Source organism: Alosa alosa, chromosome 2, assembly GCF_017589495.1.
Source record: "Alosa alosa isolate M-15738 ecotype Scorff River chromosome 2, AALO_Geno_1.1, whole genome shotgun sequence".
NCBI classification, from domain to species: Eukaryota; Metazoa; Chordata; class Actinopteri; order Clupeiformes; family Clupeidae; genus Alosa; species Alosa alosa.
Genome location: NC_063190.1, coordinates 1,234,681 through 1,259,053, shown reverse-complemented (window position 1 = coordinate 1,259,053; position 24,373 = coordinate 1,234,681). Strand labels below are relative to the sequence as shown.

The window sequence follows — 24,373 nt, the reverse complement described above, 5'->3', positions numbered from 1 at the left end:
ATGATTAGCATGTTAGTTAGCATAGTTAGCATAACTGCTAAAAATGATTAGCTAGGTTAGCTAAGCCACATGGTTAGCATAGTTAGCATTGTTAACATGCTAGTTAGCATAGTTAGCAAAACTGCTAAAAATGATTACCTAGGTTAGCTAAGTTACATGGTTAGCATAGTTAGCGTGCTAGTTTGCATAACTACTAAAAATGATAAGCTAAGTTGGCTAAGTCACATGGTTAGCATAGTTAACATTGTTAGCATGCTTGTTAGCATTGTTAGCATAGTTATCATTATAGTTTTGACTAAACTATTAGAAAACATTAGCTAAGTTAACTAAGTAATATGGTTAGCATAGTTAACATTGTTAATATAACTACTAAAAATGAATAGCTAAGTCACATGGTTAGCATAGTTAGCATTGTTAGTATAACTGCTAAAAATGAATAGCTATGTCACATGGTTAGCATGTTAACATTCTTAATATTTTAGCATAACTGTTATAAATTATTAGCTAAGTTAGCTAAGTTACATAGTTAGCATTGTTAACATAGTTAACAGCATTATCATTATTAACATTTTAAAAAAACTGCTAGAAAACATTAGCTAAATTAACTAAGTTAAGTAACTTGGTTAGCATTATTATCTTTGTTAACATAGTTAGCATAAGTGCTAGAAAACATTAGAGCCATTCCAACTGTCAGTTATCGTCAACTATCTACCTAAATAATTTAACCTTACACTATCTACCTATCTATTTAACTGTTCAGTCATTCCAACTATATTAAACCTCATCTACCTAGCAACCAATATAGTTTGTTTTTACTCTGTATGATGTTTTACATCACAACTTTAGCATTTTCCTGCACTGGTAATTCCTTGGAATTGCATTTCTAGTTAAACTTCGCACTCTTAGACCGACTTATACACGGCGGTGAAATGGCGTATTCAGCTGTCTAAATTCGAATCATATGCTGGGGGAGAAATCGTCGGACATCCATGATTATTTTGTTATTCAGCACCCCTGGTCAAAAATATGTTCCCGCGCGCCTGGAAGTAGGCTATGATTTGAATGTAGACTGTTGTCAAATTTGGCAAATACAAAACGGGAAAAACAATATGGTTCATGCTCTCTCATGCTGTTTCATTCGTGCCGAAAAGGAGGGAGAATGAAACATTAAGCACATTCCACTTTTGCATAAATAATTCCTGAACGGTTTTGGTCAGGGCTGATAATGCAACTGTATTTGACAAAGGACCGATATAGGCTATTTGCTAGTGACAAAATATGAGCTTTCAGTGTAATACGATCTCTTTGTAGATTACTTTAATTAAAACGTGTTTCATCTGTACTGGCTATCCACGCTATTACTGTATCTCACTCAATGAACAACATCTCAACACTAAATGAATGATGATCCGTAGGCCTAATTGTCATCAGATAGCCTAGTCATATAGGTAGACATTCAGTGTGTTTGAAATAATTAATTCGATAATATTTTCCATCTTTGCAGAGGAAAAGTTTTGTGTAGGCCTAAAGGGAATTAAAGGCCTGTCTCATATAGATGCCTGTCTCTAATACTAGCTGGGGCAGTTTGGCGATTTGGGAAAAATAAAAGCCCGGGCTATTATTTGGAGTTTTACGGGTACATTACTTTTTTGAGTAACGCCCCCAACACTGGTGATTAGTAATTAGCCAACATTGGTACCGACATTGGTTCAAATATTTCTTGTCATTATGAATCTTGTCAGGCGGTGCAACCAGGTAAATATTTTTGCTATGAACATATTTTTAAAACAATTTTGGCAGATGAGTGAATCAATGAAGAGCCAAACCAACATTATAGACTTTAAAGTTCATTGTGTGGTATACCCCCATGATTTGTCCTTTTTTGGCCATTCAAGCATGTTGTAGATTTTTATTCACATATTGCTATGTTGCCTTTTCTATCCAGTAGGTGGCAGTCCAGGATAAGAAATAGAGCAGTTCAAGTGCGAACGGAAATGTAATGTGTGAAGTTATTGGAATGGAAATAAATGTAATCACCTTCAACATACTCATGAAGACATTTTGTTTCAAGTGTGCAACAAATGTCAATTTAGTAAGATAGTTTGTCGGGTTGTTAGTTAGTCGGTCATAGGGTAGCCTAGGCTAAGTAAACAATACGTTTGCAAAGATAACTTTGACAAGGCTGGCGGTAGGGCTGGGCGATATGTCGGTATTACGACAATGACTGATATATTTTTGAAAACGATATGTAGTTGAGACAATATCGTAATACCGGTATTATGTCAAATAATGGGCCATTTTATCAAAGCCACTTGCTCTTCTGTGTTCAGACCATTCAGATAGCCACAGCTCTGCTCAACTGCGCCCCTGTGTGTGCACGTTCTCTCTCGCAGCACTACAAACTTTCAAACATGACAGACACTGAGTCAGATTTTGTTTACCTTGATCAGAGGTTGGTGCTGATGCCTATTCCGTCGGCACATCAACGGCTAGACCGAGAATTCTCGTTGTGAAATCAAAATTCCACTGGAGCTCCAAGTGGTTTTGTACACGCAGATTTAAGTTACAACACTGTTTACAGCTCTTTGACTCACGGTAAAATGTCATTTTTGGTACATACATAAAGCTAATTTAAATACACTGATGAATGCTTGCGTTTAGCGATATACAGTAGCAGATCTAAAGTCCTCAGGGAGACAACCTACACGCTGATTTTATTAAGAGGATATGCAGCGGGGGACTCGCCAGCGAAGCAGTTAGGGGCATCATGAAACCCCATTCAATCGTGCATAGGGATTTTTCTTACGAACCGGAACATGCAAAAATGAACGCATACAAAACGACGGTAGCGTCTATCACACTCTTGATGGGTGACTCAGTTTAAGTAGCCTAATTGTTTAAAACTATTTTTGTTGTTGATAGCAACATGTCTAGGCCATCATAGGCTACATTTGCTTGTCATCTAGGCCAGGGGTTACCAAACTTTTCCACGACAAGGCCCCCAAATACCACTAGGTTCTAGCCAAGGACCCCCTTGATGTGTTATTAAACCCATCGAGAATACTACGGCAAATGTAAAACTACATTAAGCTAATCCTAATAATTATTTTAGCCACAAACACTTCGTGATGGAGCATACAGTGTGTAAAAATTGTATTTGGGGCTTCCAACTTGCTGAGGCCCCCCTGGCACCCCCTCGCGGCCCCCACTTTGAAAACCACTGATCTAGGCCCTATCAAACCCTTACGGGTAAAAAAACTGCATTGTGTGACAAAACTGCAGGTTTTTCAATATTTTTGTGCCCAAAATATTGCATTGTGCAGTTCAATGTAGGCTTGCGTTGTCAGTCAGGGTCAACTTTTGGTCTTGTTATTTGCACAGCTTTATCAGAGCAACTGTAGCCTATACCTAGTGTAGGCCTATGTTATTGTTTACACTTTTTTGCACAGCTGTGTTAGAGCAGTCTGAAATCATTCTAATTAAAGCTGGTTGAGTGAATACGAAACACTTAGCTCTTTCTGTTTAAAATATCGATATATATCGTATATCGCCAATCAGCTCCAAAATATATTGGGATATCAGTTTTGGTCCATATCGCCCAGCCCTACTCCTTGTGCAGTTAAATATTTACAAACAGGTATGTGCTGTGTAGCCTACTTTTTTCTTATTTGCATAGCTCTATCTGTATGCCAATTGGTTTATTATATTGGCTTTTAACGGTAGCCTATGTTTTGTGTTCCCTTTATTGTAAAGCTGTAGGCCTGTGTTGCCAATCAGGGTCTACCGAATATTGTTATTTGCACAGCCCTCAGAGCAACTGTATGCCTATTGGTATATGTTATTGTTTACACCTTTTTGCACAGCTCTGTTAGAGCAGTCTGAAATGAATATAATTAAAACCGGCTGTGTTGAGTGAATATATGAAGCACTTCGCTCTTTCTGTTTCAAATATCAATATCGTATATCGCCAATCAGCCCCAAAATATCGGGATATCAGTTTTGGTCCATATCGCCCAGCCCTAGCTGGCGGCTAGCATTATTATCATCAAGAGGTGTGCTAACTCGTACCTCCGGATTGCTTTGCATTGAGGTGATACTTCAGACTTGACGAACTCCTATGGTAGGCAACGGATTTTCCTTACTGCAGAAATAGTAGACAATGATGCTCCTGTCAACGTGAGTGTTCTGGCCTTTTTTAAACGTAGTCTAAATGTTTCATTCACAGGACCAACCAGTGCTTTCTCATCTTCCTCCTTCAGTCACTGTAGCCAGACTGCACTGGGTCAAATGTCACTAAATGCGATTAATCAACGTTAATTTTTTTAACATGTTATTCTTTCTGTGTAATTAATTAATCAAAATTAACACATTATTTTGACAGTCCTAGTTTAAACACTTAAAGTCTTCCAACTTCAAAGATTATTTTAAAAACACATTTTTAAAAGCCTTATTTGTCAATGACCCAAAAACGCTCCCTAGCAGGTCTCTGTTCAAATTACATTTTAGCTTTTATTTACCAATATCGCTTGGGAATGTCGCAAAAAAGTTTATTTCCTGGTTTCGGAACAGATAGCAATCTAACTGCACTGGAGTTCTAGCCAACTGTACCCCAGACCACTATTTTCTGGTGGTCCCAGGTCCGCAACCAGATTTGGTAGACTCCTTTCACATTAGCAAAAATAACCGAACCATTGATCCAAACGAACTAGGGTCCAGACCAAAGGGTCTAGTGTAAATGCACCCTGGGGCAACAATCTTAATAGTTTTTTAAGGCTCCAGGTCAAGCAAGTTTAAGTAAGATAAAAATGTGGTAGTTCAAATGTGCCTCATGTTTTTAAGATGGATCTGAGATGTTTTGATGAAGGATACCCCCATTTTAGTATATGTTAGTGAAGTGGATACTGTAGTCCCAAGGAGGCAAACAGTCTGGTTATCATATAATTCATTTGATCATTTTATGTGATATATTTTATTCATGTCACATTGTACTCAATAAAAGCAGCACAAGCTTTAAGTTAGCCAAATAAACATTAAAATAGGTGTTTTGTAGCAACAGCTATGATAAAATAAAGCAAGTCGAGCACATTCACACAACACCGAACAATGGTGAATGTTTTCTTTTTCATTATATACATTGTGAATTAATGTGCACGAAAGCATACCAGAAATGTTGCATGATCATGTTTAAATTGAAGAAATAAAATTAAACCTGCAATTTAGGACAGTAATAATCATTGTGACAGCTTGGAAGGAGAAAAACGTAGTAGCATTACAAAACATTAGTATTCACAAAGATCAACAGTGCTTTGAACAAACAGCCACATCCCTGTCTAGATTTTATTGAGGTTTAATGTTATTGTACACCATCATTATATGTGTCATCATTATGGATAATATGGAGAAAACTGGGATTGATACCTGAGTCTTCAAACATTGGAAACATTGTCCTATCAATGTCCAAGCTGGAAGTTGTGGAGTCCTTACAATTGTATAAAACTGTACATTTATCATAAACCCAGAAAATGCCTTCTTTCTGCAACGTTTTCTTTCTGTGTCAAAAAGAAAAACTACTCAGCCTCCACAGTAAAGGTGGATCATATATGCAGGATCCAAATGCATTTGATTGTAGCGCAATACAATTATGTTAATATTAAAATCATTTAAATATATATGTTGGTTATCCAGATGTAGTAATCAATATCTTTCTCATGGAACTTTACAAGAGTTACATTTGTCTGATGAGAAACTATAAGGAGCTGACTCCCTCTCTGTCTGCTACTATAATGTAGCATATATGTGTAGCTCCTCAGAAGGAAATGGCTCCTAAAATAGCCTGACTATTCCACATACACTGTAGCATAAATACTATCCTTCCTGATGGAAAGAAGAAAACCATAGCAACACATACAAAAAACAGACAGAGCTCAAATTACGCTAGTTACAATGTACAGTAGACAAGTCAACACAGAACAGAGGTTGGCTGAATGGTTGTTGATGACAGGAGGATATGGTGACCGTAGGGCAGGGCCAGGTGGGGAAAACAGCTTAGGAGATGAAGATGAAGCGATCTCTGGTGAAGCATGGATGTTCCTTAGCTGTCCAACACTTAGAATCCCAAATCCATCAACTCCATGCCACTAGTTTCCTTATATCCAATGGTCTTAGTGAATATTAAAGTTGTTAAAGTGATCAAAAGTGGCACCCAGTGCCCAGCTTGTCTCCACATTGTTTACCTTCTTGGCGAGCTGTGAAAGAGGAAATATAATGTGACATTTGAGGATTCTTTCTTAATACACTGGACCAGGTACATACAAATTAGAGGAAAACATAAGCTTTACAGGATTTCATAAGCTCTGCTTTATGTATTTTACTGTTTACTGTTAATCTGCCTTACCTGCAGCACTGTGCTGTCCTTGAATCCAAACCCCTCTTTCAGAAGGCAGGTGATGTAGGTCATGTCCATGCACAAGAAAGGGCTTATAGGGCGATATTTTGTCATCTTATTACAGACTGCAAGAAAAGCACAAGCACAAATATGACAACACAAATGAGCACAATTTGTCTTTTCTGAGGTTTAGCTGACTGGACAGGAGAGTTGTGTTAGGAGTCCTTTGCTGTGCCAGAGGGTCTGCATATGATTGATGTCCTTGCCAACCCACAGGGGGCAAACTGCCAAATGTAGACACAAGGTGTGCCCTGTATGTCTTCACCCTCTTTTTATTGGCTGGAAGTATTTGTGTGCATGTGACTGCAATGCATGTTTAGGTTTGCACATCTTCTGCCAGGTTCCCCCTTTTGGTCAAACATATTTCCTCAATTGGCACAGAAAAATCTTACATAATGGAGCTCATGGAGCACTAAATCTGGTGCAGTACCTACACAGCTAATTTTTTCACACTCTACTATGTCAACTATATACATTGACTGCAATGTGTGCACATGTAAGAAATTGTTATGAGTCTGTAAAGTACAGAAAGAACCAAATAAGCTGGTTAGTGAGATTTTAGCTGCTTGAGAATCTCACACTGGGCCCATGTGTTTGTGAGAGTACAGGGTGTATTTTGCAAGAAGACCTTGTGCTGGTGGGGCTGTCGTTTTGGGAAGCCTGTGTGATTGTTAGTGGTCTCTCAAATGCAAATAAGCACAGAGAGTTTATGTTTGCACGAAGTGTACAGTCTGAATGGAATTGAGGGGAAGAGCAGAGAAAGTCACAGGAGGGCCTCATCTCTCACCTTCTTTGGCTTTTTTTTTGAAGTCCCTGACCTCCACTACACCACCACGAGAGCCATCTGAATGCAAACAAGGAAAAATCAGCTGCATCAATCCTGTTATCCAGTTACATACTTATACACTTATAAACATCCTTTTGTATCCCTTACAGGTTTGGATGATTCCAAGAACCCTGAAATGATTGGGGTCCACAGTCTTACATTTATTAGTAAGTTCATACATTTGCCCTGAACTGAAAAACACTCAACTGGAAATTAAGGGGACTTAATGCAGTGTTACCAGGTATTCAAGAATAGATCAACATTTCCAGTGGCATATGCCAAAATTTGGACACTCTACTAGTCAGAACTTTTGCATTTATGTTTTCTGAGAGATTTTTAGACCGAGTAAATTAAACTAAAGCTCTATGAAATGGCTGCATTCAGAATTTGTTAGTTGCTTAGAGGAACCCATGTTTGTTGACTGAATAGGCAGAGCATACCAATTTCTAAAACTTTCATGAGCTGACCTTTCAAATGACTATTTTTAGCATGCCTTGCAAGCCCTAACCAGTAAAATAAGGCCTAACAAGTCAATATTCTGTTCTTAGACTTGGTGAACTTCTGTACTGTGTCATTTTCATGAATAAATCAGTCAAGAAATTAATTATTTTGTTGTACAAAAGATCAATAATGGTTTGCTTATTTGTGATGTATCCCAGATGTACCACATGGAAATGCTCAGAATGCGATTTTACATAGAATTACACTGCTGCACTACTCTCAATGTGTTGTGTTAATTATAAACTATGAGTTTAGGAAAATAATCCAGCAATGAGGTTGGTCACTTACCAATGAGTCCGGACTCAACTGCTCTGTCATAGTAGTAAGAGAAGGCATAAAAGATGCTGCTTCCCTTCACTTCATACGGCTGATGGACAATACCCTTCACCACACGCATCACTTCATAGTAGCATAGCTTGTATCCAGCGTAACCTAAGCAAAGGAATACAAAACAATCAATCATTTATATTTTACTTACAGTGAATTTTATTTCCAAAAAGCTTCCACACCATAACACACTAGATCTGTCACACAGTGTGTCTGACCAAAAAATTGGCAGATTCGAATGAACCATAACTGCAGCAAATTTCATTTATAAAGACACAAACCCAGAACATGACAATAATATAATCAATAACACCTGAAAAAGATTATCAGGCAAAATACAATCAAACCCCCACCCATAATACTTGTACTTATATACATAATAGTATAGTATAATGTCCCTCTTGTGATGTGACCATGTTCATGTATGATTTATGACGACATTTAGATTTCGCTATAACATCTGTTGTACAAGATATTGACAGTGCAGTAGAAAAAATTATCAGAAAACAGGGTTAAGGTATTTGTCAAGAAGGATGTTTTGGCTGTTTTCCCAACAGGATTTCCTTACAGGACGGTAGGCTATTTCGTTGCTCTGATTGGTTAGGTCTATCCAGTCGAGTGCAGAGCCAACCCCCCACCCCCTCTATCGATTGAAACACACCCTATAATCACATCCCAATAATGCCGTATCAGACTCGAATTCTTAATAGAATCAGTATGGCTACATCAGGCTAGTATTTCACACAACGTTTCAGTAATTTATTCGGAAAAGACTGTCAGATAGTGTTGGATAGGGAATCCATCTTACCTGCTCATAGTAGGCCTAGCCTAGCCTAAATTTTGCCTGTAAGGGATCTGGGAAACCTTGTGTGGGTACCCTATTTCCATTTAAATTACTAATGACTTTGCATTTAAAATATAATGTAGTTCTAACAGTAAACCAAAAATACATGACTTTCATTTTTCCCAATCTCAAAGGTATCTTGTGTCCACCACTTCATTTTGAAGTTCATCCATGCTTTGCTGTCCTCTTTTCATACACTTTTCTATACCACATTCAAGAATTGCTGTTGTAATGTAATTAATTAGTTACAGCCAGGTATTTAGTATTTTTGGACTAAAATGGTTTTGAGAACAAAAACTTGAAACCCATGAAAACTAACTGAAACATTAACACATTCTGTTTACAAGTGGTGCCCAATTTGTGTAACCTTGTTTACTAGAATGGCTTAGAATTGTTGGTTGGTTCTTAAACAACAACATATTGTACACATATGAATGAACTAGGTAAATGAAAGCTGATAAACTGTTCCACAGACTGTAAGACTTTTAGGGCTCTATTTCACACCCGGCAGAAAACACAACGTAAGGCTCATTCTTATCTTACACTTAATAAAGGGAACAACGTTTTGCCATGCGCTTCAGATTTATTTAACCTTGCGCCCAGGGGTGTGGCAATTAACAACATAAGGTGTTGTCTGGCGCATGATCTAAAAATCGCTATCTTACACCCTCATGTCTATCCAACACACCAAAAATCATTACGCAACTGACCAAGAAAAACCTGGTATCGTAACACCCCCAATTATCACCACTTTTGTTCAGAAATTCTAAAACAACGATGTTTTTTAACACTTCAAAATAACATTTGCTAAATTAACCTGACATTTTTCAGTAGCCATAGGTGTGTAGATTTGAACAAAATCTGGTTTGTTTGTTAACGGGAGCATTTACTGCCTGAAATATCCGTTTTTGTTTACCACGCTCGGAGTTATAGTGCTGGCCTGATGGGTCGCCTATTTACACCGTTTCAACGGCACATGAACGGTTAGACCGAGAATTCTCGTCGTGAAATTAAAATTCCACTGGAGCTCCAAGCAGTTGTGTACACGCAGCCTTACAACACTGTCTACAGCTCTTTGAGTCACGGTAAAATGTCATTTTTGGTACATAGCTAATTTAGATACACCTATGGTGTGGGTGGTTGCGTTTCTTTAGGAGTCCGCCGTCTTGGTTTGTATAGAAATTGATATTAAGTGACACATACACGCAAGACGGCGGATATACGGGACCGACGGTAATAGGGGGAGTTCCGATATATAGCAAAAGGCGCATCTAAAGCACAGCTGAAGACGCACTGTCATGAGGTGTAAGCAGCCCTTAGCAACCAGTCTCAAACAACACCTCAGCAGGATAAATATCCTTAGGATTTTTGTTCAGTCATTTTAACATTATTGGGGTAAGTGTTGTTTTTTTAGGCTATGTTTTTGATGGTGATAGTGAAACTAAATAACTGTGTAGAACTGTTTTGTCGTTGACTATGAGTCCACGGTGAAGTTAGTTTCACTTTGCCTATAAGCTCAAATAATAGGTGAGTGCAGATGCATGTAGGCTATAGGCATGTAGACCTGCTAGTAAACAGGTTTTAGTAAAGCAAGGTTTAGTGGAATCCCTCTGTTTCATACACGGACACCTCGCGTGCAAGCAGATTCCTTCAAATGCACCGTTGACTGTCAAAATACTGGTGCGGTGTTTGAAGTTGCGCTGTTTGCTGTTAAAGGGAATGGCAGATGCCACTCTCAACTTTTAGAACAGCACTGGACTTGTCAATATAACTTCTCTCTTGCTAGCCAATTAAAATCATGGAAGGGACGGGACAACTACACTGTCGGTGTCCTCTGCCTACACTGTTGGAGAGGAAAGCTCAATCACCTTTTGTCTGTCGAAATCATTTTTTAGTGAGCTGAGTCCTGAACGATTTTTGCCATTTCAGTTAGCTAGTTAGACGTGCTGGCACTGAAAATGAGGTTGAGGGCACTGTCAGCACAAAAAAACGTGATTGGTGGACACAGCTTAAACGCAACAATAGAAAAGAGAGATTTAGTATTTTGGTAATTCTGTGGGAAAGGAGCAACATTAAGACTTGACTGTTACACTGTGAGCTGTATGCAGTCCAGAGGCAGTAACTGTTTCATTGAAGTCTATGGCCATAGCTCAGAATTTCACCACATATGCCAAGGTCTTGGTTCTATAGAGTTGGGAATGTGAATTTTGGGCACATTTTCATGATCGTCAAACCCTTTTGACCATTTCAGGTACATTTTTAGCATTTTGAGCATTCCAGTCTGGTGAAAATTGACCTTATATCAGGTGTGCGCCTGTTATTTATTCTGCTGCTGTTGGCCGGTTGCTACATACGCTCATCAATACGTCAACGATTCACAAAGCCTTCTTAAGACAAAAATACTTCTTAAGTGGTGCTTTCTTCTTATCTTTTGTCTTAAGAACAAATTTAAGAAGATTTGATATTCATGAATAAAGTTCTTATGATTTTTCTTAACTTTCTTCTTAAGACGTTTCCTAAGAAAACACTTAAGAACAAATGAGATTCTTGAAAACAAAGTTCTTCCATTTCTTCTCAATTTTCCTCGTAACTTTAAGACAACCCTGCACCTGTCCTAAAAATGTTAGTGTAAAGTTGAGCGTCTTAAAGTCATTCATATAAACACATTTAACAGTTTTAGACAGCGCATTTGAAATATCAGCCTTTATTATGTGTACTTACAATATATAAGCTTACCATTTATTGCTAACTTTAGCTTGCTGCTATTGTTTTCGGTAAGCACTCTGTCTACTGAAAACTGGCATAACTGAAGGGTTTTTGGCAGCATGTGACACACATTGACGTCAGCGTTTAGAACATGTTTCATTTCTTAAACACAAAGTCCATGGAAATTACCATATTTTCTAGTAAAAACTGCACATTTCAACCTAGAAATACCTAGATCTAGATAATAGAAATACCTAGCCTACCGTTTCAAACATAAGCTAACGCGAGTGCTGTTGAAGGCATGGCCTTTCCCCCTTAGCAACGGTTGCCACTTGTAAACAAAACTAACATTAAGTTTGTAGCAGATAATTCGCTAGTCAGATTCAAGTGGCACTTTATACAGTCTATGATTGGCACTGAATACATGGATTTCTATGCAACGTCACGAAAACATGCGTGCGCAACCAAGAGGCAGAAAGCACCATAGAACAGCATAGAGCAATGCAAAAGAGCAAAAGAATAAAATGAGTTTTTGTGCTGAAAACTGCACCAATTCGAAATCACAATGGTTAGAGAATGTTAAATATGTTCAATATCCCTAATGGAATGCATGTCTTCGCCAAAAATGTCAAAATACGATGTTATATTAATAATGCAAATTAACGTCAAACTTTGAAATATAGTCTGAAATGAGATGTTATTATCATTGAGACAACAGGGGTATACACAAAAATCCGATTGTAGCTTACAGCAGCTGACTATTTAGGTTTAGTTTATAACGTTGTGGACGGCCACCAAGCGTCATCTGCCTCACGGCTGCGTGCGCATCTAGTTTTGTTGGTAAACGCGAAACACGTGTATGGTGTGTGTCTACTCTGTCATTGAAACGGGGTTTCATCGTTTAAAAGTATATGTAACGTTAACACTGTTGATAAATGATGCAGGCCTTTCTTATCTAAGAAGTTCTTAAGTGAGAAAATAAAGAAGTTCCTAAGAAATACGACAGTTCTTAAGAAAATATTGGTGAATAGCATTTAAGAACATTCTTAAGGACTTAAGGATTCTTCTTAAGGATTTTTTTTCTTAGAAATCTACTTAAGATTTATCTTCAAATGCCTATGCAAATGTCTATCAAATGCGTCTGTGCATAGCTCATCATCGTCTTGCTTTCCCCCCTGTTCTGTGATTGGTTCCCTATCTCAGGCGAAAATTTGCTCCATGGTCTCCAGGCTGCCTTAGCAGCGTGAATCAAATCGCGCGCAAGGCAGCATGGGAACACCCAGGCTAGCGGAATAAATAAATTGCAGTACATTTAGCAGAAGTCTAACAAAACTTTCATGAATGTGAATGTAGACATACTGTACTGTAAGCCCATGGGATTAACGACAGTCCAGTTGAGTGCCGTATTCAAGAAAAAAATCTTTTTGTTTTGAAACGGTAGGCTAAGTATTTCTATTATCTAGATCTAGGTATTTCTAGGTTGAAATGTGCAGTTTTTACTAGAAAATACGGTAATTTCCATGGACTTTGTGTTTAAGAAATGAAACATGTTCTAAACGCTGACGTCAATGTGTGTCACATGCTGCCAAGAACCCTTCGGTTATGCCAGTTTTTAGTAGACAGAGGGCTTACTGAAAACAATAGCAGCAAGCTAAAGTTAGCAATAAATGGTAAGCTTATATATTGTAAGTACACATAATAAAGGCTGATATTTCAAATGCGCTGTCTAAAACTGTTAAATGTGTTTATATGAATGACTTTAAGACGCTCAACTTTACACTAACATGTTTAAGTTTAAATTTGTTCTTAAGACAAAAGATAAGAAGAAAGCACCACTTAAGAAGTATTTTTGTCTTAAGAAGGCTTTGTGAATCCGGCCCCTGCTCTCCAAAAAAGAGAGAAACTGTCTTTGTTTCTGGAATTAGCCATATTGTATTATGTGGACTACGGAATAAATAAATTGCAGTACATTTAGCAGAAGTCTAACAAAACTTTCATGAATGTGAATGTAGACATACTGTAAGCCCATGGGATTAACAACAGTGATGGGCTTGATAGTGGTAGTAACAGAACAAAAATGTCAATATATTGTAACGTCCTGGGTGTGTTTTGATGTGCAGTTCGGGTCTATGTTAATGTTTTGTGTGCATTGTGTTGTCTCTGTGCCTTGCTGTGTTTTATGTTAACTGCCTGTAGAGGCGCTGCAGGGGGGGCGGGCACGCCTGAGCAGCAGAAAAGTTACAGTGTTGTTTATCTGTTGTGTGGAGTTCGCGGAAGTTCTAGGAAAAAACAAGGACTGATATTGGCAAGTCGCAGCCCGTAATGGCGACCAAGTGTTGTACATGCACAAATAGGCTGACACCAGACATAATTTCACTGCATTTCTTACTTCCAGTAACTATATGCATGTGACAATAAACTTCCTTGTATCCTTGTATCCTTGTACCTAATAAATGCTGGTTTATGAAAGTGGTTTCCTGTCCGAGTAACTGAGAATGTTACAACTGGTGTCAGAAGTTAAGCAATTACGCTCGGAAGGCAAGTGTTCATGGACTGATTTATATGCTAGTAGTTACCTATCAGTTTAGCTAAGTTGGCAGACCAGTCGCGCTACTGTGTGAGACGTAACGTAGCGGCGGAGAAGTATTTTTCGAACGCAAACGTGAAGGAGGAGGGAGCAAGTGGCGAATGGTCAGAGAGGATGGAGCAGCAAGAGCAAGAGCTCGCATTAGGGATTCGGCTGCTGATGCTGGCATGGCCGCAAGTGCCCGTGCGGAGCCTCGGGACTATAACAACAGGCATGGCGGCGCCCATAACACCGCATCCCCATTGAAAACACCCAAGTACGGGGGTAAGTCAGATTGGGAGGCATTCCATGCACAGTTTGAGTTGCTTGCTCACGCGGGTAAATGGACAGAGGAAGAGAAAGCACTACAGCTTGCTATGTGCCTCACAGACGATGCATTAAAATGCCTTTTGCTGCTTAGCCCAGAGGACAGGCATGATTATGAGGCTTTAGTGGGGGCACTGAAGACGCGCTTTGGACAGTGTGTACAGCCTGACTTACTGAAAAATGAACTCAGCAGTCGATGTAGGCTCCCAGGGGAGCACCTGCGGGTCTTGGCCAATGATATAGAGAGCCTTACTAGGCGAGCATATGCACACATGCCACCTGATGTGCAAAGTGAGTTGGCAAGAGACCAGTTCATCAGAGCTCTGTCACCCACTGAGCTGCGTGTACATGTGCAGCTGGAGCATCCACGATCGTTGCAGACTGCTTTGGAGTTGGCGGTGGAGAGAGAGATTGTGTGGGGCGTGTCAGCTGGAAGTAGCCGCAGTGAGGGCATGCCTACAACTAGAGTGGCGATGGGCACCAGCCCAGGCCTGGAGAAGCCAGCGTGGGCAACTGAGATAACTGAACTGATACGGGCTATGTCTCTCCAAACAACCCGTGCCCCGCGCACATCACCCAGGCTGTGTTGGGGGTGTGGACAACCAGGACACCTCCTCAGGCAGTGCCCAAAAGCTTCCACGGGCCCGGGAAACGGTGCGCGGTCCGCATAGGGGTGGCTGTGCGGACCCCAACCTCCTCCTCCTCCTCTTCGTCGTCTACAGGAGGGGCCCAACAGCACAGCCGGGGAAGTCAGGCCCTACTTTCCCCAGAAGCAGACGACAACATTTCCCCGGGGTCAGTGGTAGTGGTGGGACGGACATGTGTTGGGGACTTTTGCCACGTCCCAGTGACTGTAGCAGTCCCCTGCTCTGCCCTCGTGGATACGGGATCCACAGTAACACTCATAAGACCTGATGTGGTGCCAGGCTGTACTCAGTTAGAGCCCACCACTGTGCAGCTGCGCACAGTCACGGGCGGACTGGCACCGATGCAAGGCAAAGGCATGATGACTGTGACTGTGGGGGGCAGGGCTGTCCGCCATCCAGTATGGGTGGCAGGTGTGCAAGACCGTATGTATGCCATTATGGATGCTTTTATTTGAATTTAGGGACAGCTTTGCACTGAATGAGGATGAGGTCGGCTGAACACAGCTGGTGGAGCATGAGATTGACACTGGCGACGCCTACCCCATAAAGTGTCGGCCTCGCAGGCTTCCACTGGCGCGTCAAGAGGCATGTGACAAAGCTGTCTGGAACATGCTTCAGGCCGGCATCATCGAACCATCAGACAGCCCCTGGGCGGCGGCGGTGGTCATGGTGCCCAAAAAGAACGGTGAGTGGCGCCTCTGCTCTGACTACAGACCACTGAACGGGGTAACAAAGAAAGACTCGTATCCACTGCCCCGCGTGGACCAGTCACTAGACCTAGTCTCAGGCTCGGCCTGGTTTTCCTCACTGGACCTCCGATCCGGCTATTACCAGGTTCCCCTCTCCTCGTCCGCCAGACCAAAGACTGCTTTTTGCACTGGGCGTGGGCTTTGGCAATTTAAGGTCCTCAGTTTTGGCTTGTGCAATGCGCCAGCAACATTCGCCAGACTAATGGACCGGGTGCTGACTGGCATACCACGCCAGGAGTGTCTGGTCTATTTGGACGACATCCTGGCACATGGACCATCGTTTGACACCGCGTGCTGGGAAGAATCAGGGATGCGGGGCTGAAGCTCCACCCAGATAAGTGTCATTTTATGCAGCGCCAGGAGGGAATTAGCACTGTGCAGGACAAACTGCAGGCAGTGGTTGAATGGCCTGTCCCGTCCACTCAAAAGGAGGTGAAAAGTTTTTTGGGCCTTGCCTCATACTATAGAAGATTTGTACGGGGTTTCTCATGCATAGCTGCTCCTCTGTTCCAGCAGTTGCAGCTGTTGGTACGGCAGGCTGAGGTGTTTGTCTGTCGGGAGCTGCAGACGGTGAGTGCCGGGGAATGGAGGCAGCAGCAAGAGGTCGACCCCGACTTACAGCCGGTGCGTCAGTGGGTGGAGTCACAGCAGAGACCTTCGTGGGAAGAGGTGGCAAGACTCTCACAGGCCACTAAGGGGCTGTGGTCCAAGTTCAACGTGCTGCGCCTGAGTGATGGCATGCTGCAGAGGGCGTGGAAAGAGCCGGCTACAGGGGAAGAGCGTTGGCAGCTGGTGGTCCCCAGGGGCCTGAGGACAGCTGTGCTGCAGGCTGTGCATGGAGCTCCGGGGTCAGGCCACTTTGGTGTGACCAAGACGCTCCGCCGGCTCCGCCAGAGCTGCTATTGGGGACGTCTTCGGAGGGACGTGGAAGACTTTTGCCGGCGTTGTGACCTGTGCACAGCGCGGAAAGGCCCACATGGAGAGAGTGGCTGTCGATATTGTGGGCCCACTTCCACAAACAGATAAGGGCAACGTCTACATTCTCTCTGCCATTGACTATTTTACGAAGTGGCCTGAGGCCTACGCCCTCCCAGATCAGGAGGCAGAGACAGTTGCTGGTGCCCTGCTGGGAGGCATATTCAGCCGGTTTGGGCTGCCTGACACGCTGCACAGTGACCAGGGGAGAAATTTTGAGTCCGCTGTGTTTGCCGCCATGTGCACTCGTCTGGGCATAAAAAAGACGCGCACCACCCCATTACGGCCTCAAAGTGATGGTTTGGTAGAGAGACTCCACCGCACACTGGGTCAGCAGCTGGCTATATTGACATCGAAGCATCAGCGAGACTGGGATGAGCATCTTCCGCTGGTGCTCATGGCGTGCCGGCCAGCGGTCCAGGAGTCAACGGCGTGCACCCCGGCTCTCCTTATGCTGGGGAGAGAACTCCGCACGCCGGCAGTACGCAAGAAGGCTCCAGGATCGGCTTGAGTCTGCTCATGAATTTGCCCGAGCGCAACAGGAAAGCGCAGAATTTGTTTTTTCGGTTTCGAACCGCACTTGCTGCCTTGCTCCCCAGTTAGATATCTTAAAAGGCAGCAACTTTACCCGTTTCGAACACACCCTTTGTAATAAAAATATTATACTATGTATTGAATGGGCACTGTCAAGTTATTTTACTCTTACCATCTGGGATCCCACTGACTTTGTATGTGATACCACCAAAGGTCCAGTCCTCTCTGAATTTCTTGGGTAGACAAGAGCTTGTGAAGACTTTCCAATCAAGACCTGTGAGGAATGCACCAAATCAAATTGTCATATCATTATGTCTTTATACTGGTTTATTCCACTGCTTGGTTGAATTTCCCATTGTCCTACGTAATTTAGAACGACCATTGACCGTATGTTATCTGCACACCTATGAAGTAGATCCATTTTTTGGCCGTATCACACTTGTAGCCTATATTAATTCGCCAAACTCGTTGTGAAGTTTAAATGAACTTTGTCACGTTGCATCCGAGCTGTAAAATGCAGACGTTCAGAACATTGCAACATTGTAGCATATGACAGAGGTAGCTTTAAGCTAGATGGATGACAGCAGGCTAAGTAAAATAGCGATGTTTCAAAGCTAAAGTTCATCAGAATCTTGGGATACGCCCGCTTGACAACGGGAGAGATAGAACTAACGACTGGCCTTTGGCGTGAAAGCAACCATCCATTTAGAACTAGTAACGGCAGTTTGTCCTGTGAGTTGAGAAATTAGTTGATATGTGTCGGAAGAAATTAGTTCTACAAACAAGACAGTTTTAGCGATTAAAACGTTTAAATTGTAACAGGAAATGAACATAACACAAGTGGCAACAGTGGAATAAGCGGGATAATGGACTCCACGGTGGTTTGTTCACAGTTAATGCACTACGAGGTAGTGCTCCGCTTCGCATCGGGGCCGTTTTACAACCTCGACCGTGCATTAACTTCTGTGAACAGACCACCGTGTCGTCCATTATCCCTTACATATTTGTGCAGGTATGTTTCAGAACAGGTCATTTACCATCAGCTCCAAGTGCCCCAAGTGTAGCCAATCGTGCAGCAACGAGTCCATTGCCCAGATAACTAATCAGAAAGAATAGATTCAATTCATATTCCATATTATACTTTATATATAATATAAAATTAATAATGGTTCTCTGCTGCCAAACAGCTTACCTGTGGGTGTACAATTCATATGTGCTGTTAAATAAGTTGAATCTGGCAATGTAGCTGGGAGGGGCAGTCAGTACAGTTTTCTGTGTAAAGATATATTTAGAAATCAAAATGTGTTCATATGCACAATATATATTAATGTGTAGATAGAAAACAAAATGACACAGGCATGACCACCATATATGTTAATATAAAAACATATCTTTTTCATCCTTAATCATAACACTGGGTCTGTTCAAAACAGATGGCAGCTGCCTTCAACTGTTCATCTATGTTTTGTTTTGATGGCCTAGCAAGATAGCAACACAGAACACTGTTACTAGAATCCTGACAGCTAACTTTGATCAGTGAGAGTTGACGTTCTAAAGAATGTTTGGTTGAAAGCAGCATGAAGGACTTATGCGTTGCCTTAAAAACCTGGCAATCTTAGAAGGCATAAATATTTTATTTGGACATGCCTTGATGCCACCAAATGTTGTTTTAGAGGGCAAGATTTTTTCTGTTTCGGACACAGCCAATCTGAATATTCTGAACAGGCTATAAGACATTTCATTGCTAATGTTGCTTAAAACTCTTCCGATTAACCTTTTTTTGTTTGTTTGTTCCCAAACAAAAGTTTGAACTCGTTATCATCCTAGGTTGTGAGTACACTGGACCATTGCTTTGATATCTCTCCCAGTTAGCAATTAGGCTATTAGGCTATTTCTGTACTGTCCATGGCTTTATGTCGACGCGGGAGAGCTGCGCGGTGATCTGCACTTGATTGCTCTTCCTCTGTCAACAGCTGTTGCGTCTCACTAGATTGAAATTGAACTTCATAGTCTGAAACTGAATTGTGAGAACTGAATGTGGAAGTCCATAGAGAGTGGGATTTTCAGTGAGGATCATTTACTTAGCAGAGCAAATTAAAGGAGAATTCCGGTGTGATATTGACCTAAAGTGTATTCCAAAAATAATTCAGTGGAAATGCATGGATTCCAGTTGCTGCTACTGGAAGAAACTGGAATCCATGCATTTCCACTGAATTATTTTTGGAATCTGATCCCTTATCATACCTGTTAATTCTTACTCGTTGCTCGACTTATCGTGACTAAATTCAAGATGGCTGCAAACGCTAAACTTCGTGAAGATACTGTCTGTATAAATCGTCTTGTAAGTAAACTACCAGTGTTTTTTCAAAGTTCTCAATGTCTCGTTTTTAAATGTCAGGGCCCCTCGGAAGTCTACCAATGAAGTGTGGAGATACATTGAGCCTCGTAAAATGGGTGTAAAACAGTGATTTATTTGCATGGCTAGCCCGATGCCAAGCACCACTATTGAAAAAGCTGTTGGTAGCATCGGCTAACTAGCCAGAGATTTTGGAGTGCAGGGACAAGCCGAGATGGGCTATGAGACATAATGCTCACACTTTCGTTATCATGTTTCAATACACTTTAGGTCAATATCACACCGGAATTCTCCTTTAATTCAATTTCAAAATAGTACATTCAGTTTCAAGTTTATGGGATTCAGTTACAACCTTCAATTTCAAAATAGCCTTTACCATTCAAATTTAAATGCAAATATTTAGATTCGGTTTGAAGTGACACAAGTTTTACTTCATAGCTGTTCTTTGACCAACCTTTGACTTAGGGAGGAATGTGATCTGGGTAGACCCTCCACCTAAGTCCAAGATGCCAACTGTCTTCCTCGTCTTGGCATACAAGTGACCTGGAGTGTCAAAAAGGTGGGTAAGTGCAAAATTGTTGTTTGGAAGGAGGTGCCATATAATAATAACAGGATTGGATGTTATAAAAATTAAGTAAATCTCCACTCCAACACTCAAACCACTATGGACTGTTTTTACATCTCACAAACTTGGCTTTCCTGAAACAGTGATGTTTCATGGAAATACACTAGTCTTGGAATCTCTCAGCTGTTGTGTGTGATACTGTGAAGTACACTCTGAAGTAGACTTTGGACAAAAGTGAAGAAACAATTCAATGAGACCAGTATCATGCAAGAAATATGTGACCAGGTGCTCAACCAGTTGTAGGGCACTGTAAAACCAAGTAAAGGGATTTGAATGTTGGAGGAGAGGGAAACATTCAAACTCACTACCCACCCCTTCCTCTGACACACTTTACAATATAACCGTCTTACCTGTTAAGAAGTTCACTGTCACCCAAGCCAACACTCCTATGAGTGAGAGGTAAATAAAGGTAAATCATTCATGTAGCCTCAGTGAATAAGAAGGTTCCTGCTGTTGTCTAATAAGTGAGGCATCTGAGAACAGACTAACATTTATAAAAGGAGCCTTTTACACTGCATTTTGTTTGATTACTGTAAGTATCAAATAATACAGCCTTTATAATTTAACCTTTATTGTAGTTGTCAGCCATGTTGCATCATTTATATGAATATGTCAAAGAATTTTACTCATTACTTGGTAGGTTATTGGTTTGGTTATATGTTTGTAATTTGTCAGAGAAGCTAATTATTGTTTTATAAATGATGAAAATAAAGTTGTTTGTAAAACATAGTGTGTGCATGTCTATGGCAAAGCACTTGCTGCACTGTGTTGAAGACCAACAAAACATTCACATCCATAGTGTATAGATATCTGCTGCTCACAGACCATAAGTGGTCTAGAATGTTATTCAAAATGATCTCATCGAAAAAGAAAATATGTATTATATACCTTCATTAGTACCATTCATAATTGACACACTGTTGTTTGGAATAAAAAAAGGTGACTCATCAAAAACTTCTTTAACCTGCAAGGATATAAAAGAAACATAAGCCATATGTTCAGACTCAAAAACATTACTTACTTTTTCAGAAATGTTTTATTTATAAAAATATATGGCAAATGTCCAACAGTACTAGGAATGAGTATCATGTTTTGTTCTCATTTCATTGGTGTCTATATTGTATTTGTTTCAGTATAGATTATCTCAATAGCATAGCTATGAGGCTTTTCTCTTCCCTGCATGACAGGGATCTGAATTAATCTTGGTCTGAGGGTATACAAAGCTCAGCTTCTATGATAATATACAACAAAAGACTGCCTACTTATATGCCCCAGACAGCCTCTGGAGAACAGTTTTAGAACCGTCAACTATTCACTTTTACACATCCACTATTTATGTCTGTTCTCTATATTCATTTCATGAATCACAAACTGTCATTGGTGTGATTTGTTTTCTTTTCTGGTAAACTTACAGAAATATGAGGGGAAAATAAAAGAACAGCATGGACTCCAAAGTCTCACCTCATCCAGAAGGGCTTTGGCCTTCTCTTCTGGTAGCAGGCGGAGGCCTGCTGTGGCTTTCAGTATTACAGGGGTCTGTTTCCACTCACTCTTGGGCACAGTCTTCTTGGCCACCTTCAAAAGCTGCCTTATAGTGTCCCCACCCTTGTAAAAAAAATCATTACAAAAACTTTAAAGGATTGCACTCTTATAGAATGACTACCAAGCCACGTTGTGATATCTTTACATACAAATATTTACATTACTTTACCGGTTGACATATCTTGGCTGCCAGTAACTTTAAATTAATTAATAAAAAAATAAAAAAACGGTTAAAAATATTCATTATGAACCTACCACGTCAGGCTTATCTGCATATGCAGAGAGTCCAGGCTTCACAGCATGATACATTTCATTGTCCAAAACCGGTAACTCAACTGAAACCAGCATTAAGAAAACAGGTGATGATGTCAAAGATTGTGAGAGAAATATCACTTTTTCAGCCTGAGCATAGTCAGAGAAGCATATGTCAGAACATGTGCAATACTGAAACATTTTAATCATGAAATGCTACATTACAATCTTAAAATACAATAACCTAATTTGAAGATGGATTATTTAACATATTCTTTCAATGATATTGCTGACATTATATCTAGATTGAGTTTATAAAACATTGTAAAAGTGCTAATGTTGTCTTCAAATAACTACCTTCAATTAGCTACCTGAAGTTGCACAATAAACCTGGTGAAAGCAACATACACTATATGTAATTAAAACTCCCTTTGTTGTTGCTATATTTATCTTGATTATACAGCTGAGTAAAACATTACAGCAACATTACTCACCTGGATCCTTTTGGATGAACTTGTAGATGTGGATTCGTGTGCCTGTGCTGCCTGCATCAAACATTATCCCATAGTACACACGGCTCACATTGACTGGCTGCTGCATGTCAGGAGATCCAGACACCTCTGGAAGCCCAGAAATGTCAGTACCCCCGGAGACCTCTGGAGCATGAGGCTCAGGCTCAGATGGAAGCTGGTTGTCCATGCTGCCATACTGTCTAGGGGCAGGATGACTGGGCATACGATGGCTGATGATATGTGAGTTGTAGATGTGGCCATAGTATGTTCCCTCCACCAGGAAAAGCCCCCACATGAAAGCCCATATGGAGCCCATACGTGTGAAACACCTCTGCTGAGCCATGTTATCACACTGACAGCAATAAAGAAAAAACAGAACAGAAAGGAAGTATAGGCACAGTAGCTGTTTTGCTATGAGAAAGTTTTCTCTGGCTTAGTTTACTGGCGTTGACAGTGAGAAGTGGCTGAATGGGCAGCCTGAGCATGCAGAAGAGATGGCAAGAGAATGAAGAGTGGAAAAGTTAGAGGGACAGAGACAGAGGCAGAGACAGAAAACACAGGCAAACTCAGGACTGGCTAGCCATCTGTTTACAGTATTTAAAGACATACGGGCTTGGCCAGATGCCCATCCTGAGCAAAACGATCCACCAATCATGTGGCGTTACATCACAATTCATCAAGAAGGACCCCTCCTTTTAGAAAAAAACTACCTGCTCAGCAGCAAGTTTTTTTTCCAAGAGAGAGAGGATTTAGCTAGTCCTCCTTCCCCACCATTACCACTTTTGAATGGTTTAACCACAGCTGGAAAAGCTCCTAAAACAATGACCAAGACTAGGCTACACTTACACATCAAAACAGGTTCACTCTGCATAAAGTAAAAGGCATGGTCTTAAAATACATTTTATATGTCTGCTTAATTAAATTGCAGACACTCCACACTAACAAGGATCTCAAATTTCTGATGAATGTTTAGTTACTGCATTGGACCTCTGGTGAAATGAGTATGATGTCATATATAGTATTAAAAGTATAAGTAACAACTTCTTTGAACATTTTCTTCTTAAATGATAGTGTGCAGAAGTATGCACCAGTCTATACACACTCTTGTCTAAATGTGTAGTTATTTATGTCATTATTTCCTGTGTTCTCGCTCTTAAACCGTGTAGTTAAAAATTGTGTGTTAAAAAAGATATGTAGACATTATCTAATTTATTGTGGGACTTTGTGGTAAGGTTATAAACATCATTACTGTTAGAGAGTCCTAAAGCACTTCTGCAGAATGCCCTTAGGCTGAGACTGTGAGTCACTGCAGGGCAGGGGTTGTGAACCATGTTTCTGCACTTTACCACCTGACCTGACGCTCCACAAGAAGCCTGTGAAAGTTGCACTTGTTGGTGAGAGCCTCAACCCACGTGCAGCCAGGCAGACTAACAAAATCTGCACACAAGACCATTTACTGCTCCAATATCAGTGTCAGAATTTTATGTGTGCGTGAAAATCCATGGTATGTTTTGCACAGACAAATCGCACACTCTCTGTCACATGAGCTGGCATACTCTCTGAAATTAAGAACATATGCTTTTGCCTTCTACCACTGACCACTGGGACAGCCACAAGATTTTCTACAAGTCAAAGTAAG

At 40.8% G+C, this 24,373-nt stretch overlaps 1 protein-coding gene across 2 annotated transcripts; it reads right to left on the bottom strand.

The window, feature by feature from the left end:
• Positions 1 to 4,979: 4,979 nt before the first annotated feature.
• On the bottom strand, positions 4,980 to 23,280 carry LOC125289375 (ectonucleoside triphosphate diphosphohydrolase 5-like). 2 transcript variants are annotated; one of them, XM_048236163.1, is made up of 14 exons: positions 22,717 to 23,280; positions 22,226 to 22,305; positions 21,890 to 22,033; positions 21,317 to 21,392; positions 20,779 to 20,814; positions 20,258 to 20,346; positions 18,640 to 18,719; positions 18,485 to 18,546; positions 17,620 to 17,721; positions 8,061 to 8,204; positions 7,233 to 7,289; positions 6,395 to 6,510; positions 6,234 to 6,245; positions 4,980 to 5,549 (listed from the first exon to the last, which is right to left on the bottom strand). In XM_048236163.1, the coding sequence occupies exons 1-14, from the start codon at positions 23,075 to 23,077 to the stop codon at positions 5,508 to 5,510; spliced, it is 1,401 nt and encodes a 466-aa protein (XP_048092120.1). In that variant the 5' UTR covers positions 23,078 to 23,280; the 3' UTR covers positions 4,980 to 5,507. The 2 variants fall into 2 exon arrangements, with proteins under 2 accessions (XP_048092120.1, XP_048092111.1); XM_048236154.1 differs by having other exon boundaries at positions 4,980 to 6,245.
• Between the last annotated feature and the right edge of the window lie 1,093 nt (positions 23,281 to 24,373).